The sequence below is a fragment of the Strix aluco genome, chromosome 25 (assembly GCF_031877795.1).
Source record: "Strix aluco isolate bStrAlu1 chromosome 25, bStrAlu1.hap1, whole genome shotgun sequence".
In the NCBI taxonomy this organism is placed as follows: Eukaryota; Metazoa; Chordata; class Aves; order Strigiformes; family Strigidae; genus Strix; species Strix aluco.
In genome coordinates, this window is record NC_133955.1 from 6,893,770 (window position 1) to 6,912,833 (window position 19,064).

The 19,064-nt window shown below is 50.8% G+C and overlaps 3 protein-coding genes across 15 annotated transcripts in view; 1 reads left to right on the forward strand and 2 right to left on the reverse strand.

The window, feature by feature from the left end:
- On the reverse strand, positions 1–17,716 carry C25H1orf116 (chromosome 25 C1orf116 homolog). Of its 2 annotated transcripts, XM_074850421.1 has the most exons (5): positions 7,786–7,834; positions 7,313–7,389; positions 4,206–4,336; positions 2,613–2,790; positions 1–2,128 (listed from the first exon to the last, which is right to left on the reverse strand). In XM_074850421.1, exons 3-5 carry the CDS (start codon positions 4,290–4,292, stop codon positions 912–914), a joined length of 1,482 nt encoding a protein of 493 aa, XP_074706522.1. In that variant the 5' UTR covers positions 4,293–4,336; positions 7,313–7,389; positions 7,786–7,834; the 3' UTR covers positions 1–911. The 2 variants fall into 2 exon arrangements, with proteins under 2 accessions (XP_074706522.1, XP_074706523.1); XM_074850422.1 differs by lacking the exons at positions 7,313–7,389; positions 7,786–7,834 and adding an exon at positions 17,610–17,716.
- YOD1 (YOD1 deubiquitinase) lies at positions 15,059–16,374 on the reverse strand. Its single transcript, XM_074850316.1, has 3 exons — positions 16,201–16,374; positions 15,955–16,030; positions 15,059–15,765 (listed from the first exon to the last, which is right to left on the reverse strand). Exons 1-3 carry the CDS (start codon positions 16,372–16,374, stop codon positions 15,059–15,061), a joined length of 957 nt encoding a protein of 318 aa, XP_074706417.1.
- The window catches only part of PFKFB2 (6-phosphofructo-2-kinase/fructose-2,6-biphosphatase 2), a 17,459-nt gene continuing 14,742 nt past the window's right edge, over positions 16,348–19,064 (forward strand). For all 12 annotated transcript variants that reach the window (XR_012626417.1, XM_074850420.1, XM_074850412.1 and 9 more), the window contains exons 1-6: positions 16,348–16,826; positions 17,536–17,661; positions 17,783–17,879; positions 18,246–18,312; positions 18,462–18,536; positions 18,676–18,732. Coding sequence is in view for 11 of the 12 variants with exons in the window: in XM_074850420.1 (XP_074706521.1) it covers positions 16,373–16,826; positions 17,536–17,661; positions 17,783–17,879; positions 18,246–18,312; positions 18,462–18,536; positions 18,676–18,732 (876 nt within the window). In the remaining variant the exon portion in view is untranslated. The remainder of the gene's footprint in view (positions 16,827–17,535; positions 17,662–17,782; positions 17,880–18,245; positions 18,313–18,461; positions 18,537–18,675; positions 18,733–19,064) is intronic.

A 19,064-nucleotide genomic window follows, 5' to 3' on the forward strand; every position in this document is an offset into this window, starting at 1 on the left:
TCATTTTCTGAACATATACAAGTTTATTACAGAAACAAACCACCTTCATTACAAAAGGTGTGCAGCATAAATGTTGACAGCATCAGCTGGGTCTGAAAGATGCGAGGAGAGTTTGAAAAGGAGCAAAATGGTGTTGTCAGACTTGCAGCTCGCTCGTTTTGGGCAGCACTTCTGGTTCTGCCACCAACACACAGTCTGTTGCTTCTTAACTGTCACTTCACGAAGAACGCGGGTGTTCGTGCGCCTTCCAAGTGCTGTACCCAGGCTGTCGGGGCTGGCTGCGAGAGCAGTCCAGCGAGGAGGGGGCAGGATGCGCGTGCAGCCGCCCAGGCTCTCGCCCACAGGTGCTGTATGAGGAGCACTCGTGCGTGGGGGAGCGTTCCCAGCCCCCTCCGGTGCCCGTTGGTCCAGTGGCTTTGTATGTGGCACTGGTGGCTTTTGGGAGACACTTGCATCAGCCGGGTGAGTGCTCAGGCCTCAGAGGCTTTGATAAAGTTAACAAACATAAAATCCTCAAGGAGCAGCGGAGTTCTGCAGTTCTTCCCAGAGATGCTTTATCCACGGGTGACCCCTTTTAAATTAAGCCAAACCCCCAATTCCATGGCTTCCCTGTTTCGATGAACCCCCAAATGCATTAAAGACCTTGTAAGAGAATATGCCCCATCCACGTGCTGAGGGATGCTTTATATAAATAGCTCATATACACTTGCTATATACAAAATATTATGTACACGTGGTGTTAGTTATTTGGTGAGAAGCTCCGGATACCTCTTGTGGTACCACTCCCGAGACGCTGGGGCAGGAGATCACAGCAGAAGATGCTTATGGTTGTGCTGCCCGAGGATGGGCAGTGAAGGCATCTGGATCTGGGGTGAAAAGCCCATTTTCCAGCAGCCCCACTGCCCACGGAGCTATTCCTTCAGCAGACCAAGCTTCTTCAGTGCCTCTCGCCGGTTCTCATCAGTCGCGCCCTTGGGGGAAATCTTCACGCTGACGCAGGAGCGGGGAGGCCTGGGGAAGTTCTGCAGAGGGTGGGATCGCCGCTTGCTGCTCTTCTCCTGCTCCACCTGCCCGGGCTCCTTCAGACTCGCAAAGTCCTTCCCTGTCCCGAGCGATGCCGGCCGGGGACGGCTGCTCCTGAGGAAGCTCGGGGCGAGCCGCTCGATGAAGGACATCTTACCCAAGGAGCTGCTGGTCTTGACACTCTGCTCCTTGGCGCTGGCCATGTAGCTGCTCAGCCCCACGCCGGAGCGCTCCAGGGTGTTGGATTTGAAGGTCATCTGCCGGATACCCGGCACCGACCGCTCCCCTGCCCCACAGCGCGACTCGGGCTCCCCAAGGTTGGGGAGCGGCATCTCCCGTGGCTGGGGATGCACGGTAGGTTGAAGGTGGGTGCTGGGCTCCCTCCTGTCCTGTGACAGTCCAAGCTTCTCCAGTGCCTCCCGCCGTGCTTTCTCCCTCCCCTTGAGGTCAAGGTGCCCTGAATTCACCTTTTCAGCAGTGGCATCGCTGGCAGAGCCGGCCGAAGATGGAGGTGGTGCTTTTACCTTCTGGCTGGGCTCAGTGGTGAGCGGCACTGGGCTGTTTTTGCTGGTTTTCAGGATAATGTTTGGTGGCAATTTTCGTGGTTTGGGGGCAGTTGGAGGCCCGCGCTTGGCATCAGGGTCCTGAGGGGCCTCTTCCAATGTGGATTTTTCTGGCTGACCCTGTGAATTCCAAGTCTTGGTCTCCTTGGCTGTTTCCCTCTTGGCATCTGAGCGATTGTTACGTGACCACTCGTGATTAACCAGGTTGTCCTGGAAGGGACCTGGAGGTTGGATAATCAACGATTCCAGGGATTTCATGTGGCTTCTCGCATTGGCGTGGTCAAGCCTGTCCTTCTTGGCCATCTCCTGTGAAGATTTACCCGCTGGCACTGGCTCCACTGTGCGGACAGTCGCTTTGCCGTCAGAAGCTCCGTTTGCTCTCTGTGCGTTTGCTACAGTGGTGCTCCTCGGAAGACTGAAGTAGCCTGGGCTTGGAACTGCTGCTGGAGCCGAGCTTGAGAAGGCAGAGATGCTCTTACCACTTTTCTCTTCAGCTGCACACTGCTGACCTGCACTCGGAGGGGAAGCCCCGTTTTCCAAATCTAGGCAGAGAGAGAGAAGAAGTCACGGACACAGGACACCTCCCTGTTTGCAAAACACACTTCTTCATGCCTGCTACACCAGTGCAGCTTTGGCAGAGTACTTGCACCCAGAGAGTTCACCCTGACCCCAGCTAATACGCTGTCACTGCCAAGGAAGACAGATACTTTGGATCTGACACAGGGTGAATGAGGAGTCTTGTTAATCAGTGTAAGCCAGAGCACGAGCAAAGGTGCTCTGCCCTGCGGTTCTTGCTCGATAGCTGTTAGCAGCTCCTGCACGTGAGAATTGGGGAAATGCAGCTGGTGCCCTACTTATCTCTCTGCTCACAGCCACCGCCCACCACAGAGCGATGGGAACAAGTTGGCTTTAACTTTCCATGTCTGTAAAACTGGGGCAATGCTCCTTCCCTGCCTGCCAAGGGAACGCACGCCAGCGAGAAAGGCCCTTTGCAAACAAGGGCTGGAGCACGGGTTTCCAGCTTACCCCGGGGAAGGGAGTCTCTCTTGGGCCACGTCCCGGGCAGCTTGGATGGTTCCATGTAGTCGGTCTCATCAGTAGAGACCCCGCTGTCTGCTTCTGCATCCAGTGAGCCAATAGTTTCTTCTAAAAACATCAAACATTCTTTCTCTTCCACAGATAAGTAGTCATAACTGTTATCACTCTGGAAAAAAAAGAAAAAAAGCAGTACAGGTAGGAGAGAGGTGTATTATTATTCACAGTCCTGGCAGTTAAGAGGGGATCTGTGACAGCTGTTGGCCAGGAGACTTGGCCAGTGATTATTCAAAAATTGGTACTTACAGCTACAGAAAATAAGATAACTTCCTCTTATATATATATATATATATACACACACTTAAGGCCATTTTTATATTGCCCTGCTATGAGCATCAGAACATGAATTATTCTAAACTTGGAAACTTGGCCTTTGCCTTTTAAGTCTTTAGGTTACTTTGAAATATGAGCAGATAGCAACATGGGTGGTCTATAGGTACAGACACTATAGGTACAGACACCTGTATGGATCAGCAATGCTCAATCTTAGAAGCTTGTCTGAACATCATAAATACTGAAGGCTTATCTGCAGCTGGTGGTCCCTCTCCTTGTTCTCCCATTCATACCCCAGCTTTGAAAGGACTATGGCAAGATTCTGTTTAATTTTTATTGTATTTCAAGCATCGCAAGATGTGATTGCTCTGGAAGTGCCAAGTTACAAGGGGATACGTGCAATGTACCATGAAAAAACTGAAGTGCAGGAAAGGATGGAGTGTGCATCGGATCAACAAGCGCGGAGGAGAAATTGTCCCAGGTGGAGTTGTTTTGCACAGACATGTATCCAAATCTTTTACCATGCAATATCACAACCAGTTTTTCCATCCCTAATAAATTTCAGAGGGTTTGGTTCTGGTTTGCAATACATCAAATGGAAAACCTGTTCAGGACTGAGCGTTGCGCTTACACATATCAATTATGCCCCAAGTCAGACAGGATGTAATTAGTCCATCAATCTTGGAATCAGTGTTTGGAGACAAACAAGCTTTAATGGACAGATAGTGAAAAATTACACATCTACACCCATGGTCCAAACTCACCTCTGCCTTAACTAGGAAATTAATCTCTTGTCAGCCGGGAGGAGCAAGGCTCACTGCCTCTTCCAGGTGAAGTCACCCTTGCTGGAGCCAGTCTGACCCAGTTATCCAACTGGTCTAATCCCTCACTGGGGAACTCGCCAGGCTCCTCCTGCCCAGTGCCTGCACTATCTGCCTCTGCATCCTCGGGCAACAACAGGAGCTGCTGGGCTCTCGGTGTCATTTCCCAGAGGAGGCCTTGCAGGAGCGAAGGCTCCTGATCGTTGCCACATGCGTGAGAGGACTGAAAGTCTGGGAGTGCTTTGGGGCAGGAATTCATTTAGTCCTTGTGCTGCCCTTAGCATGGGGCTGTCTCAGGGCCCCAGGTGATTCCAAAGCACCAATGGAGAGTGGTTTGCAGCAGAGATCCGACCAAAATCCTTCCTCAACTGCTGAGAGGGGCAAGTTGAGCCCCTGCCATGCCCGGGCTGGGTACAACAGGGTTACTTACACGCTGCGAGTGGTTGGAGGTTGTGCTGACCATGCTGTCGCAGCTGCCAGAGTTGCAGCCAGCCATCCCCAGCTCCTTCCTAGGCATAGCACAGGCTGCTGTGGCGTCCAGCGCAGGGGACAATATCCTGGCTGAAGCAGAAGAAGAGGCATTAAGCTGTGAGACCCCCCCAGGGCAATGCGAGTGTGCTGGCTCAGCTGGAGGGAGGGCAGGCGGGCTGTGAAGATGCTGGATGGATGCAAACATGCTCCATCTTAGGCTGTTGTCTCCAGGAGAAGGGGCAGCTGGGCTTTTTTAAAGCACCCTTGGAACTGAAGTTTTCCCCACAAGAACTGGAAGTAGGGTCTGCTCTGGACTGCCCATCTGCGGCCATCTCTAATCACCTTGGAAGGGTGGATAAAGTGGTGAAGGAAAAAGCTTTAAGCCCAGCTCAGCCTCGGTGCTCAGCAGCAGTGCTCTCACCCCAACGCAAGCCCCAGCTCTGCCTCGTGGGCTGCCTTCCTCCACCCCACCCACCGCTGCCAGCTACGCAGCTGAAGTGCTCTTGAACTGCTGAACACGCTGACCCGAAATGCTGCTGTTTAGTCATAGCCTTGCTCTGCTGGGAGCTTCCTCCTGGCAAAGAGCTTCCTCTGCCACCCTTCCTCGGGGGCCACGGAGGTGTCGTGGCCGTGGGGAGGTGCCCCCGTCCCTTCGGGGCACGCCTGGGTGTGTTTGGGCGCACACCTGGCATAGCTTGCACGGAGCTGGGCTGTGCCCGGGCTGCAGCGATGGTCTCCAGCCACCCCAGGGGTGTTGCAAGCAGCACCCCAACATCCCGCTCTGCTCTTCTGAATGCAGCCCGTACCCCCGACACCAGTGGGACCCGAACACGGTAGCGGTTGGCTGACAAACAACCTGTCATTGGGGTTCCCAACAGCGAGACCGTCCCGGGTGGCGGAGGGGCCAGTTATGCTCACAGGGTGCGTGGCTGAGAGCGCTCTGCTGCCTGCGGGGAGAGGCTGAGCAGCCTACAAAAGGCATAATTACTTATGGATGTAAAGCATTAACCTTCCAAAATTTACTGACACCACCAATTACGTGTTTTCTTCGCGCGCACCGCCCATTCTTCGGGAGAGGAGAACTGGGCTGCGGAGGCTAATGAGAGCGGCAAAACAAACACCCCCTCCAACACACACGGACCCGCACAAGAGGATTTGCTCGTCGGAAGACAGAGGAGCTCTTTGTGCTGTAACCTGGCCGCGGCACGCAGGAACACACTGCTGCTTTTTTTTTTCTTGTAGCAGGATCAGGGAATTAGATCTAGCGATAAGTGAGCAGAATTGGCTGCTTGTTCAGTGTTAGACCCTGAAAGAATTCCTTTGTAATTGGAATATGCCGCAAAAATCAGATTTCAACACCCACGCCCTGACAGATCCAATCCTTCTACACCAGAGGAGTTTAATATTTCGGTCTCAGCTTTGCATTATTTGCTGCTTAAATTATGTTTGAGTAAGAGGTGGTTTTGGAACAGCAATACCCTTGATTCTTTGAATTTGGATAACCTTATAGCCAGAGCTTTTAGCTGTCAGGAAGCAGAAGACATTGTCTGAGTTTGGTGGTTTTTAGGCTTCTGCAAGCTGTGCAGTTTTACTGTGCGCCCGAATATTTGCAACATAAACTATGAATCTGCTTTCAAGCAGCAAGAGACTGCTGCCTGCTTGATTGGGATTGCTGCAATGCTCCTCACTGCCTCCTGCCCTGCCACACAAATTCGAGAGAGCAAAACACTCCCGGGAAAGTGAAAGTCTTGCTCAAACTTGACGCCTGTGCTGGAGCAGTCCGCTGTGCGAGGCAGCCCCCCGGGGTGGGAGAGCAGCAGCGTGGCCCAGCTCTAATTAGGGGTCTCGGCACAGCTAATTTCTCCATGAGGATGCCCACTGGCGTCAGCACATTGGAAGAAACAATCTGCTCTTGTTCAAACAGCGTTTGCAGAAACATAAAGCAGCTGCCAAGGCTTTGGCACCCGCCGAGCCCCAGGTCGCAGGGAGGCAAAGTTCAGCCCAGAGCTCGTTGGGTGCTGGAGAGGATCTACGCAGAAACAAGAAGTTCGTTTTCCTGCCCTCTAGTTCTCTGATGCGATTATGGCTCTAACACATTCATCCGACTTGGGAAAGGGGAAAAAAAATCAGTGTTGAAAAATCCCAGGTTTTACGATTCAGGATTTTACAGTTTCTTCCTTTTGCTGAATAACACGGCAGTTCAGCCACAAACTGTTTAAGTTAAAAGACATGGTACTTGAAAAGCTGTTTTTCAATACTATGTATCTTCCCCCACTAAAAATGCTTTTAGAAGAAGCTATTTTTTATCTAAAATAAAAAGGCCAGTTTGTGCAGCGTTAGTAAGAGCTGCCATAACTGTCCTCTACAAAGCTCGCTGAGCCCTCAAACATCAAAGAGGTGCCAGGTAGCAATTAATGTTAATTGCTTTATATGAGAGGCTACTTTCTTTTAAGCCCAGTACTACTACAAGCACTCTATCACGGCTCTCCAGCAATGTTAAAGAACCCCGAGATTTTTGCTAAGGCTGAGTAGCCATACCCCTTCTGCCCTACAGCTGCCAGCAAAGGGCTTCATCCTGGCCAGCTCGAAACACAAACCAAAGCAAAACACCATTCGCAGGGACCATCCCAGCTGCTCCTGCTCTGCAGCGGCACAGCGGGACGGATCCCACCTCAGGGTGAAAGGAGCCGATGGCGGCGGATCTGTAGTTCCTCCTATTCAAACAAGTAAATCGAGCACGCACAGCAGTTGCCTGAGCTGTTTGCTGTCCTGAGCACGAGGTTTCCCAGCCTCTCCGCCGACAGCTGCTGCTCTCCCCAGCTTTCCTCCCGCCACCACCTTCAAACCACCTTGTCCATCTTTGCCGGTGCCACCTCCCGTGACAACTCCGCCACACTTTACCCTTCCAAAACGAAGCACGTCCGTGACCCTGCAGGGACGCGCAGCCCCGCGTCCCACCCGGGCACAGGCGCTCAGCCCCTCGCCCGCAGCCCATTCAGCAGGAAAAGGACAGAAAGCAAAAGACGAGAGGGAATATAGATCATTAATTTTTTTTTCTTTTTTTACCAGGACGTCCGTCGTTCCACGCTGCCCAAATCCTTGTCCCGGCCGTGCCTATCCCAGGACTTCTTTGCTTTTCTGGGCTAACCAAACAGAGCCGGGTTACACATTAACTCGCCTCCCCAGCGGAGATAAGGCTGCGCGGGTGCTCGGCAGGTGGGTGCGCGGGTGAGCCCCCAGCCCCTCACCTGCCACCTGCTGCACCGGGGCGAGAGGAATTCATCTCGCACCCCTGCAAGGCAGGTTTCCTACTGCTCCAGGCTGGGGTCAGAGCAGGGCCGAGCCCCTAAAACACCTCCATGTTCTGACCCAAAGCGGCCGAGTCCCTGCGTGCCGTGCTCTCTCGCAGCCCTGCCAGAGCGGCTTTGCTCTGAGCCAGCACGCTGCAGGCAGCGCAGGCAGAGGCGGGCAGCGGCACCCGGCACCCGGTGCCTGGGAGGCTGCGGGCAGCTCTGCTCGGTACCACCCAGCTCACTCACTTCCCGGCTTGGCTGGTGTCCTCTGATGTCCTCAGCACGGGTTTCGCCGGAGACTCCTTAATCCGACATCCTGTTCTGCCGCATAGCTGCTCGCTGACATGCGGAGCAGCCGAACGCGCAGCCTGACCAAAGCGCCTTTGTACATAGTAATTAAGTCCTTTGCTGGGCGTTTGCGCCGTGCGAGGCTGAAGGCATTACCCCACAACAGGTTTATTTTCTTCGGTGGTTTTGTGCATGAGGTCCCTCAGCTCAGGGTAGGACCCGGTTCCTTCTTGGCTCTGAAAACACAGATGGTTGCTAGAACAGGTATATACTTGCATACCACCAGAGCTTTCCCAGAGACCAAAAGTTTGCTGCCTGCTGTTGTATGCTGTAAGGAGATTCTTGTAAAGACGGGTAAAAAGCCCTTTTGAAGGGAAGCTTTATTTACATGCTAGAGGAGGGGGTGCCCAAGTCGTGCGCAGCTCTGGGGCTCGTTCAGCTTGTCCTGACCCTCTGCCAACTTGCAGCTCCCCTTCACCCCTCCTGACATCGTTCCCTGACGGTGTTGAGCCCCTCTGCAGGTTCATTCCATGTGTCTCTAATGCTGGAAACTCTCTCTCTAGGCAGCTTGAGGTCAAGTCCTAGAGCCTGGGTAAAGCTAAAGCCCCCAAGACACCCATCACACTCCTCTTCCCCTCAGCCGCCCTCCTCACACCGACACCTTCTCAGAAACTGCCGCAGGGGCATTGCCTTCAGCAGCATCCCCTCCTCCGAGGACCCGGGTACCACCCCTGCTGCCTCTCTGCAGGGGGAAGGTGAGGAGCAACCCAGTTATTGCATCTACAGCACCCTGAGCCGCTCTGGGTGACGCCGACCCCCCCACCCAATCCGCCCAGGGGGTGCTGCAGGAGCAGCTGAAAGAACTGCAGTGGCTCGTTATTGCCCCAACTTTGGGCTCTGCTACTAAAATGACAGCTTTTGTCTCTGATAAACAATGCTTAGGCCATTGCTCCCCCCCAGCATAGACACGTATCTGCTCTGCCAGGTGCTGCCTCGCTGCGTAACTATAAATACCCAGGCAGAAACCCTGCAGCAAACTGAATGCAGCCACCACATTCATTCAAGTTTTTCATGCTTCAACGACTTTTTTTTTTTTTTTTTTTTTTAAAAAAAAGACTGTGTTGCAACGTGTGTTCCAGGCTACACAGAACAGGGAAGTGGAAACATCAGTTAATTAAAGCCGTGGTAGGATGAAGAGAAAGCAGATGAGCCAGGAAGCACCGAGGTTCCCACCAGCACTGCTGAGCCCCAGCTGCGTGCTGTTACGAAAGGGAACATGTGCTGCAGAGCAAATCAACAAGCCAGAGGCTCCTGGGAGCCCCGGCCAGCCCTGTTCTCCCACGCTGGCCCACAGCAGAGGTAAGAGATGTGGCCGTGGCACGTTGGGAGCAGCAGCCCCAGCCACTGCCTGGGCATTGCAACAGCCGGCGTTGCAGGACGTGGTGCAAGTGCTGCTGGAAGTGTTAACTGGTGTCGTGCTGGATGATGCAGTAGTTTAAACTGGATTGACGCTGGTTTTGTCGAGTTGCACTTAAGTTCTGAGCCTGCTTTAAAAGAGGGAGCAAATCAAACCCAGAGGTATTTTCTTATTGTACGTTCAAACAGTGTGGATGAGCAGCCACTCCAGGGCAGGGCAAGTGTGTCCTGAGAGCACCGTGCTGGTAGCACAAGGACTTAAATCTGTGCGAGAAAACAGGCAGAGCTTGCTGCCCGCAGGCCTCTGTGTAGGTCAGAAAATGTCATGATCCATTAAGAGAGTCTTGAGCTTCTCTGAATCAGATGCCCAGAAAGAACCTGTTCGCATTCCACGTTCCTCTTCCTCCAACAAATATAAATAGCTACAACCCAAAATAAAGCGTGATTTCATATACGTGGCATGAAGTATATGCAAGTAGCCAAATGATGCAGAAGAAAACGACACAAAGCCGTGAAAGGACTTTGGCATGTTAACAGACCTGTCGTGCCTCACCCTGTTCATAAACAAAAGAACACAAATGATTCAGTCCTGGCCCTGAAGGAAACGCATCCATACAGCGTCACTGATAAGATACCTGTTAACATAACGACGTTTATTTGACTCTGTAGGACTGTTGGACACTTAGACCAAATTGTACGTACAGTGTGTCTGCTGACAAATCAATTATGAAAAATACTAGGTAGCTAATACTTAATATTACTCAGCAGTTTAGAGAAATAATTAAATCTTAATATGGCTGTGAAGTGAGCAAGGAACCCTATTTATTAGCCCTATTTTACAGAAAAGAGGTAGAGAACCGAGGTGACCCGTTTCCATAGCTTGGTTAGCATTAACTCCACATCAGAAATAAGGAGTCAGCTCTCAAGGTATAATACAGTTCCCAACATTTTCCCCAAGGCTTTAATTAAAAATAATAGACAAGGACACTGCAATCTTGGTCAACCTAAATTTGTTAACTCCCCTATTGCATTCTTTGTTACAGAAGGGATTCTAGTGCTCAGAGGAGTGAAAAAGCAATATTGATTTCAGCCAATTTGAAGTAATTTTATTCTGCCCAGTCCCAAGCAGAGAAAAATCCGATGGCAGTTTTACAACTGGATGCATAGCTTGATTTAAAATGCAGACAGACATTTAATTTGTATGATAAAGAGCTGTAATTTTCAAAATAGCAAGCTGAAAACTTTTTGTTCCTCTTATTAAAGTGTCCCTGCCAGGGAGAGGTTTGCAGGGCTTATCCACGGTGGGTTTGTGCGGGGCAGGAGCCAGAGCCGCCCTCTGATGCTGTGAAATCTGTCAAACGTGTGTCAGTCTGATTTCTCAAAAACTCCTTCGATGTGTGGATTTAGGTGTTTAAGGCAGTCAGCAGAGGAATTCTGCATTTTCTTCATTCAAGCCTGTCCCCTCACTCCTGCTTCCTCAAAAGTTGAGAAGGGCGAATAGATAACGCTGCTTAGGTCTAAAATGCTTGTAAAAATGAACGCTGCGTTCCTGCGTTGCCAGCGCAGTTTCACGGTGGCTTTGTTGCCCCGGGGCGGATCGTGATTGTAGCACTGTTATATTCTGGAACGTGTCTCTAGAAAAAGCAGGATGGGGGCAGGAGACGCTGTTCCCAAACTGTCACAAGCAGCTTCTGCTGTGACTGTGCACGTGAGAAAGTGCAGATTTAAGATACCGATTCTGTACCATGTAACAAGATGTTGCTTTTCTCACTCCTCTCCCCAGGAATTGCTCTTTTTACGTAAGTTTATCCAGAACTAAGGAATTAAGCTTGTCCTTCAGAAACTTCAGAATATTATTGGTTTACTCCTGAGACTGGTCTTTCAGGCAATTGCATCCATGGAGTAGCTATGGATGCTACCGAACCCAAATCTTCCTGAAGTCTGTCTACTTAATGTTTTATGAATTTAAATGCATAAAAGATTCTGGAGGTAGGCAAAACTCTCTCTACAGTTGTTCCTCTTGATACCTGTCTCTAATTACACAGAGGAAATATTTAATTATTAAAAAAAAGTTATTGTTGAACAAGCTGAAAGTGAAGCTTCATCCTGAACAGGCCACATCTCTCTCGCCACGACTGTATCTTAGAGCGAAGGAAAAAAGGGAATGAGAGGGGAAAGCAGACGCAGACTGCTCAAAGGCTGCATTGCACAGGCGTGAAGACCTGGGAAACGCGCTGGCGAACACCAGCGAACGGAGCACAAACCTGAAATTCAGGAACCGAGGCACAGACTACACCGAGCAAGTGTTCATGCATCAGTCGCGTTTATTGGTGCATCAACAATTTTTGCAGGGCACATGTTCAAGGAAATACGTTACAGCAACTGCTCGGCACTGCTGACACAAACCAGAACGCTGTCCCACGGGGTGATGGTGGTAACTACAACTTCGAGAAAGGTTTGCTAGTGCTGCTCCTTTTCCTGCGATGGGAACACACTGCCGACTCGGTGAGTCCTTGCTCAACATGGGAGCTCAGACAAGCCTTTAAAGTGCTGTTATTACCACCAGATGATGTGTATCTCTTCATACAACGTAACATGTTGGTGAAAGGCCACATGATTAGAGCGTGTTAGGCTCTTGTCTAATTAAAGAAGGAATTTAGTGCTGGTGAAAGGGCCAGACTGGCACCAGGAAACCAGAATTCTTTATTTAAATGAAAATCCAGAACAACGTAGATTGGTAAAACAATACCAATGACCCAGCTTTTAGTAAGCACAACTCCAAGGCAAAAATTTCAGTTTCCAGGGCCTGTTTAGTTACTGACCTCTGTGCTGAAGTATTCAGCAAGGAATTTAATGTTTATTTTAAATCTATGCGGGAATAAGTGGTGACAGTAAGGACATAAGCCTGTATCTTACAGGCTCTCTGGACTGGTCTGAGCAGGTGACAGTTCCCTGCCAGTACCTGAGCCTCTGTCCCACCTCTATCCGAAAATATCCCCAACTATCATCTTGTGTAATTAATAACAGTTCAGTGCAAATGCATTCGTGATGTTCAGAAGTTCCTCCTACTAGTACCAGGATGCCATTTTTGTGATACTTCCATAATTGTATCATTAAGGGCAGGCAAATGCTGGTAAAAAGGTACTAAAAAAAAAAAACCAATCCTAACATTTACATTTGAAAAAGAAAGGGAGTTGTACTTTAAATGTATCCATCTTACATTTTAAATACTGTAGATACTGTTTGGGAGAGTTTTGGAGAATCCCATGAGGTTTTGTCTCACCATCAATACCACAGTTACTTGTTCTTTGAAAGAGTTTGTCAGTGTGTAACAGTATCAGCTTTTACAAAGATGAATTACAGCAGTTCAGTTGACATTTTTTAACCAAAGAGATTTTATTTTCTAGGCAACAAAAGAAAACATCCAAGCAGTGATATTGACACATCTCCCTCAAATGGAGCTGATTCTCTGTTAGCAGACCTCCAACGCACACATGATATAGCAAAGCTAAACACTCCGGATTAAATAAAGCTAACTTTAAAAATACTGCAACTGAAAAATACCAAAAAAGTATTTTTAGACACTTTCAGAAATCCATCCAGGATACAAAGCTGAAGTCTAAGTGTTTCTCCCCAAAGTCAATGCATTTGCAAACATGGCAGACAATAAATATGTATCTTCTGTTTCAAAGACACCCAAAAATAATCACCTTGTACCCCTCTCTGAGGTAGGTATTATGTCCATTTTACAGATGGCAAAGGGTGAGGATCAGCTCCTTGTCCAAGGCGTCTCACCGCTTCAGTGTGAAAGCTCAGAATACAACTTAGGATTGACAGTCTCTTGGTCTCAACTCCTAGACAGTATTTCATCTCAAGTAGTTATAACACAGTGTAATCTTCAAGTTCCTTTGAACTGTCAGGTATTTCTTTAGGTTTATAAGCATCAGCTTCTAGAGGGCTGCTTTTAATGTTGGGTTTTGGGGTTTTTTTTTTTCCTAATGATAGGCTAAAAGCAACGTGGGGTTTAACACTGGAAGCTAAGTGGCTTTCTATAGGAAACTCCCAACAGTGCTAATGTGTATTTTAATACTGAATTAAAAAGAAACCTGGTCCACAGTGCTCTTAGTGATTCTGTTCTTTATACTTAATTATTCGTGCCGCAATTCAGCAAAGCAATTATGTAATTATGTTCCTTCTTCAAAAAGACCCTCCTGTATTTCAAGGTCCAACTGGGAGCGTCAGCTGAGAACTTCTGTGAAACGTGCTTTTTATAGAAAAGATGTGTTTGCTGCACCAGGATTTAGCTGGATGCTCTAATGAATGGAGGCTTTAAAACACGATCTTAGATTCCAGTCAGAAAGTGGGTTTATTTCTGCCTCAGCCCAAAGATGCACGTCCTTGCTCCCCATTTGTAAAAGTGTAAGGAAGGTAACTCAAAACAGAGTAACAAAAGAATAGCAGGCTAAGAGTATTTTAAAATTCAATAAAACAAGTGTGTGTAACAGGCATTTCAAAGAAAAAAAAAAATCCCTTTCAGTAATATGCACCTTTACAGCACCTTTTAAAAGACCTCAAAAGCACTTACAGTTAAGCCTCACAACCCCGCTGTGAGGTAAGATATATTAAACCAATTTCAACTTCCCTGATTCTGAACAGTACGAGAAGTAGGGCAGTTTACACAGCTTATTTTGTTTTGAAAATTAAACTGCACCCTTCATTATCAGAATTAAAGTCTTGCTACTGAGCAGTCATCAGTGACAAATCACCAAACACATTAAGGCAGGATGCAGATGAAGAAACTTCAAGCCTCCCTTCTGGGTTAGCACTCTGTCCTTCTTAAAAAGGGCAAAACTTTTTACCGGCAAAGAGCGAGAACTACACCTTAAAGTGCTGATTTACAGTATTTGGAATCTGGTACAGCTTAGTAACACTGTGGCCGTGAGATCGGCTATACCCAAGTAAAGTCTGCTCAAAAGTATTTAACAGATGCAAATTAAGTCACTTCCCTAACTACTGTATTGCCCTCTTGCCAGAATTTCAGATACTATTATGAAGAAGAATCCAAAGTATTTCAAAAGAAACATGCCTATGTTCTGATGCAGTGTAAACACCGGGGGGTTGATAGTTATTTTTCAAGCAACTAAAAGCTACCTACGGAGGATTAATAAGTTTATTCAACACCTAACCATCTACTCATTAATTTAAAGAAGGCTATCTTAAAGCTTAGAGGCCATTTCTTTCTCTAAAGTCATGACTTCACACAAACAATACAGTCTACTTCCGATGGTAACATAGCATAGGGCAGCTTTGGAGATACTCTTTCCATTAACAATTGTGCACCAAATGAGCAGTTTCCCCTTCAAGAACTGCTTGTATGTGCAGAGTCTAATTCTTAGCATAAGTAATGCTGATACGTGTGTTTCCCAAACCCTTAATTACCCTGAAAACTTAACACAGAGAGATTAATTCTGTAACTTTAGAGGCTAGATTTTACACTAGTGTTGAACAAGCCTGGTTCTGTATGTCCGCTCAGACGACATACACAAAGACAAGATTATTTCAGAAATCAAGTTTTAGCTGCCAGTGCATACCACCTGCCAAAGTACTATAAATTAGCATGCGAGAAGATACCTATTTCAAATCCGTGGGAAAAAGTCACTAACCATAACAAACCTGTGCATCTTGGCCATCATTAAGTTAATATGCTTTTCAAGCTCTGTGAACGGAATTTTATGATTACATACAGCTTATCTGGAAATCCAGAATTTTATTCTGGATCGGTGAGGTAGTCGATGTAACCATCCTCATGTCGACGTCACACTTCTCCGAAGTTGGTGTGTCCAGTCTCCTTGGCGTGTTCTCTGGCTTCCACTTGTCCAGTCAGTCCCTTCTGGCACACCATGCACCTCAGCGTAAAGCGATTCACGTCGGTAAACTGCCTCTTCCGCCTGGCTTCATCTGCCAACTCCAACGCTTGTGCAAGAACGATATCGTCGGTCGTGGAGAAAATGGTCTGGGGAGGGATGTCCGAGTCGGGGATTTTACGCTCAAGCGGATCGTAGTGAATCCCATCGTAAATTAAAAGGACCCGCTTAGTGTAACCGGCATCTTCCCCAAAACGGTCGATTCTGACTGTCTGTGTGTCCACCACACAGATTTCGCACTGGTAAAATTTGGATAAAATGGACACTTCGATGGCTCCTCCCCAAGTCTCTTCTCTTCTGATCCAGTCACAGTACTCCCTGTTAGTCTTCCCTAGAACTGCCTCACAGTAAGATTCGGGATCACTTGCTACTATCTGGGCTATAAGGCTGCGCATCTCTGGGGCACAGCCCGGGTCGTAAACGCCTCCCTCCACCACGTAGTACACACTGGTGAAGAGACAGGAGTTATCTGCCGGAACAACCCTCCTCGCAAGCACAGGCACGGCTTCCCTAACCGAGTTAGACATCGTTCTTTTTGCAACTACAGGCGAGTCGGTCTTGGGTTTGGACGTATCCTCTTCAACTATTAGAGTATCGCCTGCCGAACACAGAAGGAGGGAGAATTGAGAGATGGGAGTTAAAGATGCTGCTGCTCTGAAAACAGAACTAGACAGTTGCACTGTTGTTATTAAGGATCGCACTTGTTTCTTCCCCGGCAGCGCCGTATCCCGATGGAGAACGGCCTCGAAACCAGCCGGTAGCACCGCACCGTACGCGGTGGACTCACCTGGCGTGTCCCGGCTCCGGCCAGCCCCGCGCTTTTGCCTCTGGACCCCCGGGACGCGGGTGAAACCACTCCGGTGCTACCGGCGAGCAGGAGTCACCGCCGAGCCGGGTGTTGACAGCTACCCCCGGGAGGAGGAACCGGCCCGACAGCCGGCTGAGGAGGGGCGTGCTGGGCCGCAGCCTCTTTTAATTAAGGTAATTGCAGCCGGCGGGGCAGAGAGGCCGTAAGGCGCCGGTGTCCGCCCACCCACCCCCCACCGCGCAGGCCCAGGGCGCCCGCCCGTCCCTCACCCGAGTGGATGCCGAGGTCGCCGAGCCGCCGGTCGCCGTCGCTGAGGTCCAGGCTCCGCGGCGGGAAACCGAGGAGGAGGCGCTGGGCCGGGGCGGGGACGCCGGTGAGGGCGGCCAGGGCGGCCTGCATGTCGCGGAGGCGGGAGTGGGCCGTGAGGCCGGGCAGCGGGTGGGTGCCGCTCCGGGCCTTGCAGCGCAGCCGCAGCATCCTCGGCGGGGCCGCCGCCGCCCCGACCGACCGACTGAGCCGCCGCCACTTCCGCTTCCGGCTCGCCGCTCCCGCCCGCGCTCTCGCGAGACCTCCCGCCGCGCCCCGTCATTGGCCGGGCTGCAGCCAATCACAGCGCCGCCCGGCCCGGAGCGGTGCGGTGCGGTGGGAGGGGCGGGGGGGGCCGGCGCGCTCCGGGGCTCATTTACATAGCGGGGGCGCGCCCGCGCCGGTCTCCGGGCCGGCGCGATTTGCATACGCTTTGCATGTCATTTGCATGCGGCGCGGAGCCATGGCGGCGGCGGCGGTGGCCCGGCACGGCGGCCCCCCGCGGGGTAGGGCCGGGGCCCTGCGCGGCGGCGAGAAGAAGTGCTGTGAGTACCCCCGCGGAGGGGAGGGGGGGCTGCGCCGCGGGAGGGTGAGAGGGAAAAAAAACCAACGTAAAAATGAGGGGGTTGCGCTGCTCGTGCCGCGTAAAAAAGCGCGCGCCTGCCTTAAAACGCGTGTCCATCCCCCGCGGGAACGCGCTGTCCCGGCCCGGCCCGCCGGGCTACGCGGGTTCTGCGCTCCCGCGGGCGCTGCGCACCCCCGGCCCCTCTTTTCTCGAACTTCTGGGTGCTGGGATCGCCCGCGTGCCGCGCTTTCCCCCAGACCTGCCTCCCCCGGGGGCTCTCTGAGCTTCCTCTGGCTGTTTTCTGAGAGAACGTGACCGTTTTGTTAAAAGCATCTTTCTGATGTCCTTGGCAGCGCCTGCCCGACCGGTAAATATTTTTACCGCTCAAAGACGTTTATTAGTGCCATTAGGGACAGCGGGTGCGCCGCTGCTTGATCCACCTCATTAGCTGACGCCCGGGAGACCACAGAGCGGTCCAGCCAGCACTCGGCGCTAATTAGCCGCGAGGCCAGGACAGCGAGCCCGTTACGGGATGCACGGCGGCCGTCTGTCCGTCCCGTCTGTCCGTCCGGGAGATGGGGCAGCTCGGCACGGGGGCTGGCGTTGGGTTGGGGCTCGCCTCTTGCCCTCAGATGCTCAGCGATGCTGCTGATGCACCTGGTTGGGTGGGTTTTTTGGTTTTTTTGCAGCGTGGGCTTCCTACATGACCAACTCCCCGACGCTGATCGTGATGATCGGCCTCCCCGCGCGCGGCAAGACTTACGTGTCCAAGAAGCTCACCCGCTACCTCAACTGGATCGGGGTGCCCACCAAAGGTGCGTGCGGGGGCCGTCGGCTCGCCCCGCTGCGGGGATGCCTCTGCCCTTTGCCGAATGCGCTGTGAGATCTGCCTGCGCGATGCCGTCAGGCTCACGCGCTCGTCTTTTGTGTGTGAAGTGTTTAATTTAGGAGTGTATCGCCGGGAAGCGGTGAAGTCTTACAAGTCCTATGACTTCTTCAGGCACGATAACAAAGAAGCCATGGAAATCCGCAAGTAAGTCGGCGTCAGGGGGCTGAACTGATCCGCGGTGGTCTGGTTAGTCTCAGGGCTTGGCAGGCTCTATATCTGAGGAGCAGAAAATAACGTTTAATGGTGTGAAACCAGGGGAGGAGGCACGCAGCCCGTGCAGGGGGGAGTTTTGCTGTTGGCTTTGGGCTGGCACAAAGAGCAGGGGCTGCGAACGCCCGGCGATGGAGTGAGTTATAGATCAGATGCTTTACGATCTCTGCGGCTCTTGGAAAGCTGCAGGGGTGGGTGCTCCATGGGCAGAGGAAGAAGGTGTTTAAATCCCTCCCCCGTGGTTCAGGAGCCTCGCTGTCTGAATACTTTGCTCTGACAACACCCATTTCTCTCCTGCAGACGATGTGCCTTAGTGGCTCTGGAAGACGTGAAGGCTTATCTCTTGGAGGAGTGCGGGCAAATAGCTGTAAGGCTCTTCTGGACTAAATATTGTTTTACATCTGGGTAGTTCAAAGCTGCCCAGGGTGTTTAGAGACTTGATTGTAATCCCAGATGTTTTGGGGCTGGTTTAAAAGCCTTAGATAAACTTGCTCATTGCTACTTATTTTCTGCTAGGTGTTTGATGCGACCAACACAACTCGAGAAAGACGGGACCTGATCTTAAATTTTGCTAAAGAAAATGCTTTCAAGGTAGTGCTCCTGTATTTAATTTGTAGTTGGAGCTGCTGCACTGAGGGACGTTACTGCTCCCTGGGGCAGGAGCTCTCAAGTTTCGATTCGGGGTAGAGTTCTTGACTCTCTGAAATATGCTTCCCTGCTTTCTTTGTAGGTGTTTTTTGTGGAGTCTGTCTGTGACGATCCAGAAGTCATTGCTGCAAATATCCTGGTGCGTGCCACGTTTTCCAGGCTCAGCTGCCTGTGCCTGCCATGGGAGCTCGGGTGCTCGGTGCAAGGTCACCAGCTGCGGTAGCTTACAGGAATGGCTGCAAATGCCTTGCTCTTACGTGTCACCTTGGAAATAAGCAGCTAAGGTCTGCAGGCTTATAAAAGCTAAAGATGCAGTTAGTTATGTGAGAAGGTGGAAATCAAATGAAGCTGAGAAATGTTTGACCTTGAAACGTGATTTCTTGTCGCGGGAAGGCAGGCAGCGAGTGGCTTGCAGGGACAGCTAAGAGCGAGCCAGCTGTGTCTGTCGCGGGGCCAAGCAGCCTTCAGAGC